General features: G+C 47.4%; 1 protein-coding gene across 3 annotated transcripts in view; it reads left to right on the top strand.

The window, feature by feature from the left end:
- Positions 1-14237, top strand: part of LOC108632619 (mucin-5AC) — a 262219-nt gene that overhangs the window by 142819 nt on the left and 105163 nt on the right. For all 3 annotated transcript variants that reach the window (XM_026819804.1, XM_026819803.1, XM_026819802.1), the window contains exon 3: positions 6635-6725. In XM_026819804.1, coding sequence (XP_026675605.1) covers positions 6635-6725 — 91 coding nt within the window. The remainder of the gene's footprint in view (positions 1-6634; positions 6726-14237) is intronic.

Below are 14237 nucleotides of genomic sequence, written 5' to 3'. Positions count from 1 at the left end.
GTTCTGGCGCCGCACGTGAACGCCACCGAAATGAACGGCCAAACAAGAACAAGCAATTATGAACAAGGAGCATGACCAGGATAAACAAATTACACGCGAACGGTTTCTCGCTGGTGATTAGGGGTAAATCTTGTTAAGGAAGTTTCTGTCTGAGTTCCGCCTTGAAACGACTGCAACCGAGAGTAACGCGGAAAATTGCTACCTTCTGCATTTCCTTATCATATTTGATCAGCAAATGTAACGTTTAAAAGTTATAGATCAATCCTACAAGCTTTAGCAGTATCACTTTTAGAATTTGACTTGTAGAATTTATATTGGATATGAAATGTACACTGAAGTATGAGACGAATTGTATTAATCGTAAAATTTTTTATATTATTTTACAAGAAAGATCTTAACGTAGAACGAGACATAAAATTGTGAGTTTTCGCTATTTGATCCATGGGGAACTCGATAAAAGGATAAATGATTGGTTCTATCGGCGTTACGTCCTCGTGGGACTGGAGAGCCAAATCAGCCACTATGTAAGAAAGAGGGACCAATCTCTTTCCTCTGTCCACGACGTTCTATCATTATTGGGTCGCTTCATTCAGCGCGAGAATGTTCATTTACTTCTATTATTCGTAATAAACCTATCCATCTTGTATTTACCTTTACTTCAGATAGTAATTACGTATATTCTTCGGCAAGCTTTCAATACACTTTAATAAATAACTATGTTATGATACAGAGTATCTCCGCGTTTCTTTACTATCTATGGTATTTTTTCAAATAGAAGAAGAATGCAATCATACAGTACTTTGAGATTTTACGAAAACGAGCAAAGCAAAAGTTTGACAAAGCGACGAGCCAATGCGTATTTTGCGATTTCTCAAAATCGCATCGGAGATCACGTTGGAGAAAGTAGGATCGGGATCTCTTTCGGCTCGTGCCAGCGAAACGAGCTGCAGAGATAGTTTTTCCGGAAGCCGATTTCTGCGCGTTCCTGCAATTAGAACGGCAGTAAGCATCAAAGGCGACCCGCGTGGAAGACGTGAAATTTCATCGGAAGCCATGCCACGGCTACGAGAGAAATACACGCGATGGAAGGAGGGAATAGAGACGGAGAGGGGGGAGGAGGGAGACAGAGAGCAAAGGCAGCAATGAGAGCTAGTCGGTCCGAGAGTTTGCGAGTTCCAAACCAAGGGGATTGCCGTATATTAAAGTACTTTTCGACTCCCCCTTTCTCCTTTCTACGCCAATCCGTAGCTGTGGACCACCCCAAAACGCGCTTCGACTTCTCTTTTCTCGATGGTCTTCCTCACTCGTCAGTCTCTCGTTGCCATTCGAATCGCGAGTAATCGTAAGCCTCGGTTAAGCCTCTTGCGTATTTTGCACGTGACGCGAAGCAGCTCGCCTTGTAATTTTCCCGATAAGCCACGCCAAGAAATAACGATGCTCAGCTTAATCACAGTTTTCTTCTTTTTCGAAGATAATAAATTGTGTACTTCTCCTTCGATCCTTTCCACTAATGCTGAATATCTCTACTGGAATTCATTTTCGAGCAATTTTCTTTATTTCGAATTTATTGCGACAAATCTATTAAGAAAACGACGAAAATTTTTACACACGCATTAGATTTAATTTTTATAGTAACAAGAGGGATTTAAACACTATTTGATTGAATGTTAAAAGTTTAGAAACGGCTTGAAGCTCGTAAATCGTCGATGCGTGAACGCATCATCCATCGGCAAGGGATTCCTTTCGGTGCTATTAGTCATTAGCGATTCCAAAAGCACCCGGGGTAGAATATTACGGTAGTAGCCGTAGCGGCTTTTACCATACTTTAGCTTTATACGAGGCTCATTCATCAAATCCCAACTGCTGGGTACACGTTGCTTAGCAATAGGTCCTGCGCCGCGCCAAGCTATGTATGATTTGTGATCGTGCCGTGTTAGATATTTCGAAAATCCTCGACTCCCTTCACGGCGATTTTGTCTACTTCTATTAAGCACTGACATTTCTCTAACTTTCGTGCATATTTTAGCTTCGATAGACGAACGAATTCCCGAACGTCTTAAATTTCTCAGTACCTTCAGCTAACCAGTGCTCATTCCAATTTAATCGCGTTGTTTCCCGATGCCGGGTATCGTCGCGCGCGATGCGCCCTTCGAGCATCGATCTCGCCGAGTACACAAAACGAAGAAAAGGTGAGAAGCTGTCAAGGCTGTCACGCGTTCAATGGACCATACAGTCGGCCCATTATCGGGGCCGAGGGTCTCCGTGGAGAAATAATAAAAATGCCATTAGTGTCTCGACGTCCCAGGACGGTCGAACGATGTGAACGTTCACCCCCCACAGATTTCGGCCGATATATATCTCCCATCCCCTCCGACCACTTTAACGTCTTTGTCACGGACTCTCCCACTTGACGAGGTTAATCCTTCTTTCTGGCCTTCAGCCTTCCTGCGCTGCGGTCCCCGGTCCTCCTCCTCGGTCGACTGGCTCCGGGGCCGGGCGAGCTTAAAATCCGTTCACGAGCTGGAACGAAAATAATTGCATCGTGATTCTTCCGCTTTTTCCTTCAACTCTTCCTCCTCCTCGCTGGCCACCCTTTCTTTCCCGTTCTCGTTACTGGCGGCAACTCCGCGTTCTCCTTGTCTCTCGGCGTCTTCCTTCCTCGAGCCACGACCGAGAGGGCATAAATCCTTCGGGATCGTCGCCGAAAATAAGATAAAATCTCGTGGCGGTGGCGCGGTTTAGCTTGATAGAGGAAGGAAAAAAAAAGGCAAATTCCCGAATAAACACATCCGCGCCTCTTTATGGCACCACTTTGCGGATCCCGCCACCCCTGACTCGGTGGTCTGTGTACCGCGCGCATTATTAACTCAACCACCGGAAAATGTCAACGCGGCCGGGCTCCTTATCTCTCTGCTTTTCTTTATTTTACCGGGGACTCCCTCGCCGGCATCGCCGCCTTTCTCCCTTCCGGCACGCGACTTTTATCTGCTTTGATTCTGTCCGGAACGCCGTTGCAGCGGATGTTGCTTGTCATTTTTTTAAAGATTTCTTTGTAAAATAGATGCATTGATAATACAATACAGACAGCTGTATTTGTTTAAAATAACGATTATGTAAATTCGTGGCCTGTTTTAAAACAAGATTAACTGTCAATAAAGTAGTGGGGAACGAAGATTAAGTTTTCACCCTCTCTTAGTTCTCGACTTCACTCCTCTCACTGGCTCGCTTTACTTGATCTTCTATTCGATAGAAGGCATTCGATGCCTGTGCGTTTCTGTTTTCCCAGATGAGCCCAGCAGCTGAAGAACGCCTTTGGGATCGGGTTTCCAAACGTTTTAATCGGCGTTTTTCTTTTCCTGCCAGGCCCCGATTACACGATTCCCCCCCGCTGCCCTTCCTCGAATGGAGAGGGAGAGTTCTCTTCCAGAAAGGAGTTATCGCCGAAGGAAGCTACAGGCATCGGCGTTGGCGTGCTCCTGTGAAAAGGGGCTGGGGACGGCCGGCGGGGTTAAAACGACCCCCGCAGCCGAGGCTGAAGTCTGAAAGATAAGGTACCCCTCTTCTCTCTCACGGCCTCCTAGATTATGGAATGGCACTTTAATTACACTAATGGGAGAACCAAATGTTAATTACAATTCGAAGTCTAAAAGAGAGACGATTCGCGGCCGACGAGAAAGAGAGAGGGAAGAGTCGGGAAAGAGGAACGATAGGCTGGCAGCGGACGGGGAAGGGACCAGATGAGATTTGCCTGCGTAAGAGGGTTGCCGTGATTAGTATTATATAATTAAAAATGCCCGGACTCATTATGGTCACCTCTCATAAGGACCGGGCTTAGCTGCGCAGGAAGCTGCTTATAAATTGGATTATCGGAAAGCGAGAGTGGAGCTGTTGGAAAAAAGTGTCACGATTAATCGTTCCTCTGTGTAGTGAACATTATGGCAAAAAATTTCGCAACGGGATTCAGCCGATTACAATTATACAAATTGAGGATGCAATATTTTCTACTCTTCATATTTTATCTAATTTCTGTCTTCAAAATATGATAAATGAAATACACACGAAATAATTCGCGCTCGTTACGATTAAACGAATAATCGAGTGACAAAACTTTTTTTATGTGACTATGCCTGACGATAGAGAATCGATAAGAATAGAGCGTATCTCAGTCGATTTCGGAATCTCGTTTCCTCTGCACGTCGTTCTAAGCGTCGCAATCGGGAACCGCGTGTACGATCACGACGTCCACGGCGACGGGCTATCGACGGCGCCGTGGCGTGCCGGGATGGCGGCAGCCGGGTTTCAATTTAAAGTTGGACGAGCGTGTCGGGATTTCAATGTACAAAATGCGTATGCTAAACTTTTCGCACCCCATGGCGGTAGCCGGCGTCCCTCCGTTCGTCTTCGAGTTCCCAACACACACCCTTGACGTTGCCGCGGCCGAGCGCCGGACAGCAGCCACGCGTCCGTGTCGATGTCGGCGCGGCGCGACGTTTCGTCCCGGAAAAATCAGCAAGTCTGATGCATCGTCAAGTAGAAAGGGGTTGCACAAGTAGAACGTCGGACCCGGTCGTCGATCGTGGGACGAATGCTCCCGTGGAAACACTTTGAAGTCGGCAGCCCCCAAAGGACAAATTACACATTTTTTTTTTCGTTTTTCGACGGCCGGCCTTAGTGGCTCGGCCTGAGGTCCCCTAATGATCGAAGGTGATGAATATCAATCGTGTAGGCTTGAAACGAGCGAGTGTGAAGGAAGTTTCTAATGGCTTCCCCGGCCGTGAACTTTTCTCACCTTCTGCCGCTGCGCGTAAGCGCGAATTTGCATCAGGTTCAGCGCGAGCTTTGTCTCGCCTACCTATTTATGCGTGCCGGGATTGGGCTTTGTTGCCTCCCAAACTACATGCACGGAGAAGCGCGAAGTCGTGACGTGACGATTTTCCAGGAGGAACGTAGAGAATGGCAAGTGGAAATTCACGAACCATTCTTTACATTCTTTAAGCTTTCAACAGTTCGATATCTCATCAGGAAAAACTGTTCCTTCGTTTCCGTTGTTTATTCGCACGAATTTTATTTCGATCAAACGCACGCTGTGAAGCAAGGTAAAATACCAACGGACTCCAAATATCGTCTTCCAATTCGATTCGACCGATTCGGCCCCTGGCTTCGACACAAATCTAAGTTCGACAATGCACCCAGATGGAACGTCACGCCGCTGTAAGATTGCCGCGGGGGCACTAGGACCGGGGTCGAGGAAAAAAAAAGGAAGAGGAGCAGCGGAACGGAGGAAGAAGACGCTGGCGATCGCGGATGGGTGAGAAGTTTCGCCCCCAGGAGTTGGATTACCGCGTGGCTTCGGTTGGATTTGAAAATCGTGGGGACTCGACGGCGATGGGTGCCGAGCTCGGAGGCTGCTGGCGGCGTGATTGATTTTGCATACGACACGGATTGGACAGGTTTGAGAAATTGGACTGGCTTTCTAGCTGGTTTGGCCTCCCTGCCCTCTTCGCTGCTTCCTCCCTTTTCTATATCGCGTACAGTGTCTATATGCCTGGACGGTTATATCGACGCGTACACGCCGAACGTATATACACGTCGATGTAACGTATATACTTAACGTATCCTGCGAGTGTCTACCCGCGAGAGAGAAGGGTTCCCGGCTCCTCGTATCTCTTACGCGGGACGTCGAAGGGGATTGGCCTCGAACGAGCGATTTGTGCGATCTTCGAAGACGTATTTATGAGCGTTCCAGGCCCGCTTCTTCCACTTTCATATTGCTCCGTGCATTTTTCGCGCCCAGCCCGCCGTAAGTTATGGCGTGCGAAATGGAAACGTGACGCCTAGCCCGAACTCTGATCGTTTTCTAAGTTGCGCACCAGGGAATATTGAAGAATCGAATAATATTTCGTCTCTCACGATATACACGAACTATGTTCGGAAAGAAGATAATTGTCCACCATCGTTATCTTAATTTTCTCGATGAAAAACGATCCAGAAATTAGTTGATCCTCGGCGACCATTCGACGCGAGCACAATGAGCAACGCGTAAGGAGAAGCTGTCGAGGCATCCAGGGTAGCTCGTCTGGCGTTATCTGCCGACGTCGGAGTGGATAACAGGCCGAACGATTTATTCTAAACCTTTATCCGGCGGCGGCCCCTCGAAATTTATGAAAGAAGACGCCCGTTTAACCGACTCGCTCAGTCATCCCTCACGATGGTGGTGAAGCCACCCTTCCTTCGCTTCGCTCTGTCTCCGTTCATCCTCGGGCTCGCACCTCCCTTTCCGTTCGCGTTCCACCCCCTCGGCTCGATTCTCTACCCCGTGCTCGCATGTCAGCCCTTTATTTTATACCAAGACGAGTCGGTCCGAGTCGGTCCTAATATTAAAGGGGATGGCTCACCCTTAGCGCGTGATCGGGATACCGAAATTCGCCGATCGGACGGCTCGGGACTTCCTTATTCGAGGACGTTACCAAACTCGAGTGGCAGGCTTCCGGGAGGGTAAGCTCGGAGCTTTCAGCATCGCAATCTTCTCGCGTTTAATGTTACGTGGAACCTCAGTTTGTTACTTTATCACTTTTTTTGTATACAATTAATGTAACAATGTAACAATGTAACACGAAATTCTTCTCTGTTTCAGTTGTATCTGAGCAAAACCCGGCAGAGCGGCCTCACGGACAGTTTGTATCAGGGTCTCTCACGAACGGTCAGTCCAACCGCACGCCAACAAGGTGAGTTTTTGATTCTCGCCGTTCTTTTTCGAGTTTTTTCGACTGCCTCTACATTTTTGTACGCGTTATCGAAACGTTCGACTTTATTTTCTTTATCTCCTTGTACCGCGTTTGAATCCGCACGGAACTTTCGACACTCGCACACGTGTCTGCGTCCACACACACGCGGAACGGTGTCGTTTACCGTCCTAACGACGAGATACTCGTGTAGAGTGCGTATATCGAAACTCCGGCCGAAGTCCTGCGCTGAAACACAAGCGACGTTCAGAAACTTTGCCCAATTTCACGTGTACTCGGTTAGAATAAATATGTGATCCACGGACGCCGGTGTAGCATCCACGTTCAATATGTGCGAGTCGCCTAGAAATCGCGTTCGACGATAAGTTATTTAATAAGTAAGCAACTATAAATGCGAGGAGAATTCATTTTCAAGCCAGTTAAACCGCGCTGTTGCAATTTACGATTATTTGTTTTAAATATTTACCGAGAGAAATGGATATGAAACATGCAGGCATAAAGTTCGTAGTAGTAATATAAGAAAAAGTTTCGAGGAAAGTAGACTCTGGATTTCAACCGAACACGAAGGCAAAGATTTCCACGACGAAATCGACGTAGACGGACACGACTCGTGGGGACGCGTACGGGAAACCGTGTAGGAGGCCGAGCATCATGCATAACCCCACGTCGGCCTCGCATAAATATTCTAATAACTTCGGAAACTAATATGATTGCATCCAGCAGGAATAATATCCTGTTCGAAGTGGGCATCGCGGTTGTATGCGTAGAATACGAAATACGTACGTAGCGCGGCGTTCGTACAAGAACAACGCGTCGCGTCGCGATCCTCGTCACGTAACCGTAGATCGCCGCGAGGGTGGAACCGATCCCTGTTGATGACAGTGATTACTTTAATCCAACATATTCCCATCTTCGCTCTACGTTGGAAAAATAGTTATAGACAACGTGACGAAGACCACAAGTGGTATTGAAACGATTACACGTACTGTTTGCGCTGCTTATAAATTTATCGCGAGTGTCTCGCTGGTTAGAGGACTGGAATTAAAAGTATGTTGGTGGATTACGACGAAAGAAATGTCTCTTACGAGTACAAACTTTGAATCATTAATAAAATCCATCATACCTGGAGCAATTCTTATTGCGAACGATATAACGTACAGCCGGGTATAATTATACTGACATTTTGAAACAGACTGAAGCACATGGAACGAACAAAACGCGACGGGTAACGTTTTCCATCGATTCCTCGCGGATTCGAGACGCTCGACGAAAATTCATTCGGGCGATTCGAGTTCGAAAATTAATTTCAATCCGTACTTGAACCCCAGCTCTCGTTCGCAGTCTCCACCCCGTCTGTTTCGCTTCGTCCCGGCTGGTCAAACAGCGGCACGGCACAGCGGCGTGTACAACGCGCGGTCGGAAAATCGAGCAGCGCTCGAGTATTGGAAACAAAAGGCCGACGTTTCAATTAGGCCCCTTATTAGTTAGCGATAATAGGGCCAGCGGCGGTCGAACGGTAACGTCGGGGCTTTCCAGTGCTTAACCGTTGGCTGCGTTAGGTTGTTTGCGTGGATCCAGCTCTTACGATATTAAGGGCTGACTAGGCATTCATCGTCGGTGCGGCACCGACGTCGAGCCCGGCCCGGCCAGTTTCGATATTTAGAGCCACCCTCTGACCTAAGGCTCTCCTCGGCCCGCTGGACTTGACCGGACCGAGCTAGAAGGGACAGCTAGAAGGGATCCTTGCACCTTCTGGCTGGACCTCTAGCTGGGTCGATTGATTTTCTCGCGTTACGACGTCGGAAGGATAGCAAACCGTGATAACGGGGTTTGTTTGATGGGATTGATCGAATTCGGATCTTAAGGGGGAAGCTTATTGTGTAAGGGATGTATTTGGTAGACGTTGATGTCTTGGTTTCGTTCAGAGATTGCTGCAAGCCCTAACTCCATTTTCAGTTTCATCCTTTTCCTCGGAAGAAGTTTATACAAATTAATTGTTTATTCACTATTCGATCAGACTTTACTTATAATAACTGACGTATGTATCACTTCTCCTAGAAGTACATACATTATTAAAAGTGTTTTGAATTCTCAGTTCCATGATAGGGACACGTTTCTCGTAGCTCAAGAGGAATAAGTCGCGAGAAACCGGTGGCAGTAGTCGCCTGCGGCTCGCCGCAACGATCCTACGTCGTTCTACCTATTGTAAGGCACCATTGCTGCCCGTTATCGTTGGGTCCCTTCGAAACTAACTCGCCCCGGCTCGAAACTGCGCCCACTTTCCTCGCCGCGAAACGCGGTTAACAAGCGAGCACGCGATGTGCACCCGTTATCGATTCGAAGGTGAAAACCCTGAAAGGCTTCCGTGTACACCGTCGTTGCCGCGAATTAACCGTGAGACGCCGGGCCGCGCTTGATGGACGATAATCAATTCGTTGCGAAACAACGTCGCGAACTTTGGACAGCTGTGTAAGTCTCGTTTCATTGGCTCGAGCTCGTGAATTATTAAAACAAACAGATGATCAACTGGAATAAATTATTTATTCATAAATTCATTTATTGTTATAATTATAGATGAACATTCAGTTTACGTGTTGCAGCGAGTCGCGTAATTAATTGCAACGAGTACGAAATATGATTGTCGCAAGATGAAAGAATAAATAAATTAACGAATTCATCACGTACACTATTAATATTTGTATTTTTTATTGAACGAATCATACAAACTGTTGGTCACAGCATGGAGAGAATTATCGTGGCCGTGGAAGCCAGGATTGGTTTTAGTATAAATGCGAGGCAGGCGGTTGCGTTCGGTGTTGGGGGACGCGGCTAGAAGGGTGGCGCGGGGCGGGGGAGTGGTAGCGACATCTTGTATTGTCAGATCCCAACGCGACAAATTCATAATTGCGTTAATGCGGGTACGGCGAGGGTTCTTGCCGCAGCCACCGCAAGGCGCGCTATGGCGTCTTGCGGCTGTAAGAGAGACAGGGACCCCCGGACCGAGGAGAACGGGTGGAGAAAATGGACGAGACGGAGGAGCGAGAAAGATCGCCGAGGTGCCATCGGGAGGAGAAAGAGAGAGGCAGAAGCACCTCCTGGCACAGGCTCGTTAATCTTCCAAGGATTACGCCAGAAGGAAGTATCGCCATTGTGCAAGGTGCTCCTCTTCCAGCCGATAATTATTAATTAAACTGGCCTAACGGGCCACTTCGCGATTTATCGATTTATCGAGGGACTGAGCCGTCGCGATGCCGAGACGCTAAAGAATTGACTGGCCTCCTTCCGATTGTATCGACGCAATTTGAGAAAGAATAGTAGAAGATGGACGTTCGAGCAGAAGACGTTCGTTTTATCGTACTCGAATCATTTTCGAGATATCTGGTCCATCAGTTTGTTTCGATGAACTGAACGAACGTACGATACAGGGAGGACCAACGAGCCGTGCGAGATCGCCGGGTTTTAATTAATCGTGAGCGATTAAACGGTCATGAAATCGAACAGGAAGGGTCATCAAATCCGCACGAACGAGCACGAGAACGAGAACGAGGAAAGGGAGGAAGGGTTGTGCGAGCGTGCGACCGGCTCGCGAACGGGCCACCGCCGAGCGAAGGGTAAAAAGGATAGGATTGCAAAAGCGAGAGAGTAGCGGCGGAACGAACGAGCCGAAATAAAACAGTGATATCGAGGCATTTCACGCACGAGCAAGAACGTTTAGCAGATTCAACGTGCGTGCCGGCACTCGGTGAAACGATATTCTGTTCTCTTTCCATTCTTCTGTCTTTCTCCTCGGTTCACCGGTTCGCTCTTTCATCCCGCGCTACCATACTCTCTCTCACTCTCTCTCTCTCTCTCTCTCTCTCTCTGTCAGCTGGGCTCGTCTCTTTCGCCCTATCCCGTTTCCTCTATCACCTACTACACCCTCGGCCAGAGCGTTCGCTGAAAAATACTGCTCTCGCTGACACCTGTAGCTTCGACGTTCTACATATGTGCGTACGTACGCCGTGCGACCGTGCGCCCATCGAGGAAACGAGGGGCAGGAAAAAATTATCGCCCAAGAAAATTTCCATAAGACGAGCGCCGGAATCCCAATCTGACAATCTCGTTACGACCTTCCGCATTTTACCGAGGTTGTGGTTTGAATAGCATTAGCGAGTGATTCTTTTAACACACAAAAATCTGCTATGCCGTATCGTAGATCTCTAGTATTTCACAAAATACTTTTAACGTGTTGCTTGTGATACTATAATACATTCGAATGGTTCATTGAGTAAGATTTATGCATTCTATTGAATTCTCTACAGATCTATTCATTAAATGTAATACTGTTTACTTGTTGTAATCCTCGAGACAAAAGGTAGAACGAGCCGAAGAGATTTTTCATCGTTCTCGCAACAAGCTCGGTAAGGGCCGAATCGGTGTAACGAAAGGGGAACAGATTCCACAAGTGGTGGACTTTACGGGACTTAAGATTAATCCTCATAATTACCCGATTCCGTTCTTCTCCGCGGGCGCCCCTCCTGTATCCGCTTTTTATACGGTAGCTCGCACCTCGAGCCACGACTGCGGTGCACTTTTCGCGGAAGGGAGCCGAACGGCGTTGGTCATAAAGATATTTATCAGGTGACGACCCTGGTCATCCTTTACGATCCTCCCTTCTTAAGGTTTTCCACGGACGTCTCCGAGCACAGATTCACCCTATGGTCAGTCGCGTGCCACGTATTTCGATGACACGACCCTCGCGAATGCTTTTCTCTTACGCCGAGATTTATTATCCGCTCAAACGGGGAATCTCGCTATTCGTTTGAATTCTATTTCATTACTTCTGATCAGCCATTCCAACTTTTGAGTTTTGTTTCTGAGAACGCAACTAATTAGTAATTCCGATATTTTTGTGTCAAACAGCATAATTATTTTCACTGAATTAAAGAGTATGTAGGATTTAGCAGAAAATAGTATTAAGAGATTCTTTATACTATAAGAAACCGATGAAAGCGTTTTGGTCGAAGACGTACGAAAATTTGGGTTGGGGTGGAGTCGCATGGGAGACGCGACGCTGACCAGTGAAATATAGGGGTTGGTTCTCGTGGATGACCGACAACGCGCACCGTGGGCGTGAAATCGGACGCCGGCCAGGACGTCCGCTCGACTCGGCAGCCGGCGGACAATAAGAATCGATATCTTAATTAACGAACGCTGGTGGGTCCGATGTATAAGCGAATTCTCCCGCGGCCGTGGAGAACCGGAGCGAAAAGGGTAGCGTTGGAGAAAGAGAGGGTGACGACGACGACGACGACGATGACGACGACGATGGTGGGAAGGGAGGGACACAGGGTGGCGGGCGAGGCACAGGGAAATCCGGAGGCTGGGTGTGTATTCGATGGGGTAGGAACGCGGACGCCTGACCGGAAGCGAGAGTCTGCGAAGCCCTACGGACCTCGACTCGTCGTCCCACCGGAAGCGCCATTCACGCGGCCCTCTCGCTTTCGTCCGCCTTCCCGTCGTGGCCCGCCGTCCTCCTGTTCGGCAACGCTGATACGTCCCTGAATAAACAATACTCTCCCGAAAAAAAGTTCGGCCGGAGCCAGTGTTTAAAAAAAATATCATCGCGTCGCCAAATCAGGGACGCGCCCGGTTCGATCCGTTTCATCTGACAATGGACCACCATTTCTACTCGCCTGAGTTGATCATGGTTCGTCTCATTGATAGCGAGAGCGTTTTTGTACGCAGTTGCCTGAGCATTAACTGGTGCGAAGGGAGAGAGGATAATGCATTGTTATTCAAAGATTACTCGGACGAGCTCGTTAGTACTTCTCGTGAAATAAATAAAGTATACTGGAGCTGACGTACGAAATTGCAACCTGAGTCACAAGCGCGTCTACGTAATTTCATCATAAAAATGTTACCTCTTGTGGTCTCCTGTTTATTGCACACCAACGACCGAAACGAACGTACATGTATGTATTTGGTCTATAATGCACAGGGCTCAGGAGACTCTCGTGAACGCCTGGCCCAATTAATATCAGCGCGAAAGAAACACGACCGAAGCCAGACGAAATTAACGAATTGAAGGGTACGTCTTTTCCGGGACGCTTTTACCGTGACTGACTAATCCGATAAAGTGGCAGTCTCGCACGAACCTCTTTCTTCTTGCTGGCATTCCGTTCGATAGGATATGACGCTAAGCATTCTATATTGACTAATAAACCCGGGTTCCCCGCTAACGAACATTCGTTTCTTAGATACCCAGCCATTCGTACTTTCATCCACACTTCCACCGGGGTCACTTCGTTCCGTCCTCTGATGGATATGGTACATTAAGGATTATGCTACGGGCGTCCTATTCAATTTATCCGAATATTTTTAGCTACGTCACTCGCTGCTACATCGCTGAAAATCGTGTGAGAGTGATTCGATGTTTGGCCAATATTTGTCAAATACAATCATCGGAGTTAATGATTGAACGTTCAAGTTTCGTCTATGTACATTACGCACCAGCACGACCGGGTTTCCTCGCGTTCGTTCGCTAGTGGCCAACCAGTCAGTCCTAGGATGAAGTAGTCGGAGGCCGCAATGGTAGACACCTCAATCAGGACTCGCTTTGGAACCCAATTTCACGAGAGAGAGAGTATTTGCTCGTATTTCGGGTGGCGGTCGGTTTGACCTCTCGTTAATCACCAAAGGACCCGAAGCACGAAGGCGAGTCAGACAAGCTGTGTAGTTGACCGCAACGACTGACCGTTGCCCTGTGGACAGGCCCTTAAGGGTATGGTATGCCCTCCTTCTTCTTCTCTTCGGCTCTCTACGAAATACCAGATGGCTCCAAAATCTGAAATACGTCTTGCTGCAGTTTGCAATTGGACCAAGGATACATTCGTCCTGTATTTATCTCCTATGCAATTCATGCAGCATTAACTATCAAGTTCCCGAGACTGTTCAATTGTTGTTCATGGTGCAATATTCACTTGGAACATCTGTTGGTTCAATTTACCTATTACTATTTCAAATTTCCATTTATTTAGCTGTATTCAGATGCTCATAATTTTTCTTATACGAGATCTTTATGATTTATGGTAGATTTAGGAATTAATGAGACGTTTGAAGCTATGGTGTTCGGTACTGTAAGCAATAGGTGCATCGATTTCACACGAGTCGAAGCATCGCCCCGAGCAAACGTCGCTGGCTTGTACACGGCGTCTAATCGCTGTATTAGCTAGCTTTGTGGTTAAGCTATGCTATTGCTGAATTAGGGGCAATTTGCTTCGAAACACACCCTACCTATGTTTGTGCTCCCCGTACGAATTTACTGAAACGCGCCTTAGCTAACAGCGATCGCTGTGGCAATAAGTACAGAAATACTGTCAAAAGACATCTCGAAACATTTATTAAAGATGTATTGGCTATACAATCAATCCCAAAAGTTTATATACCATAGAAGCACGCATTTCCTACAATTAAAAATAGTGAATTCTTCTTCTAATTTCGATATTTAATAAG

This window comes from Ceratina calcarata, unplaced genomic scaffold (genome assembly GCF_001652005.2).
Source record: "Ceratina calcarata isolate Rehan_Ccalc_2016 unplaced genomic scaffold, ASM165200v1 scaffold162.2, whole genome shotgun sequence".
In the NCBI taxonomy this organism is placed as follows: Eukaryota; Metazoa; Arthropoda; class Insecta; order Hymenoptera; family Apidae; genus Ceratina; species Ceratina calcarata.
The sequence above is the reverse complement of the archived record's forward strand: the minus strand, read 5'-3'. Positions and strand labels throughout refer to the sequence as shown.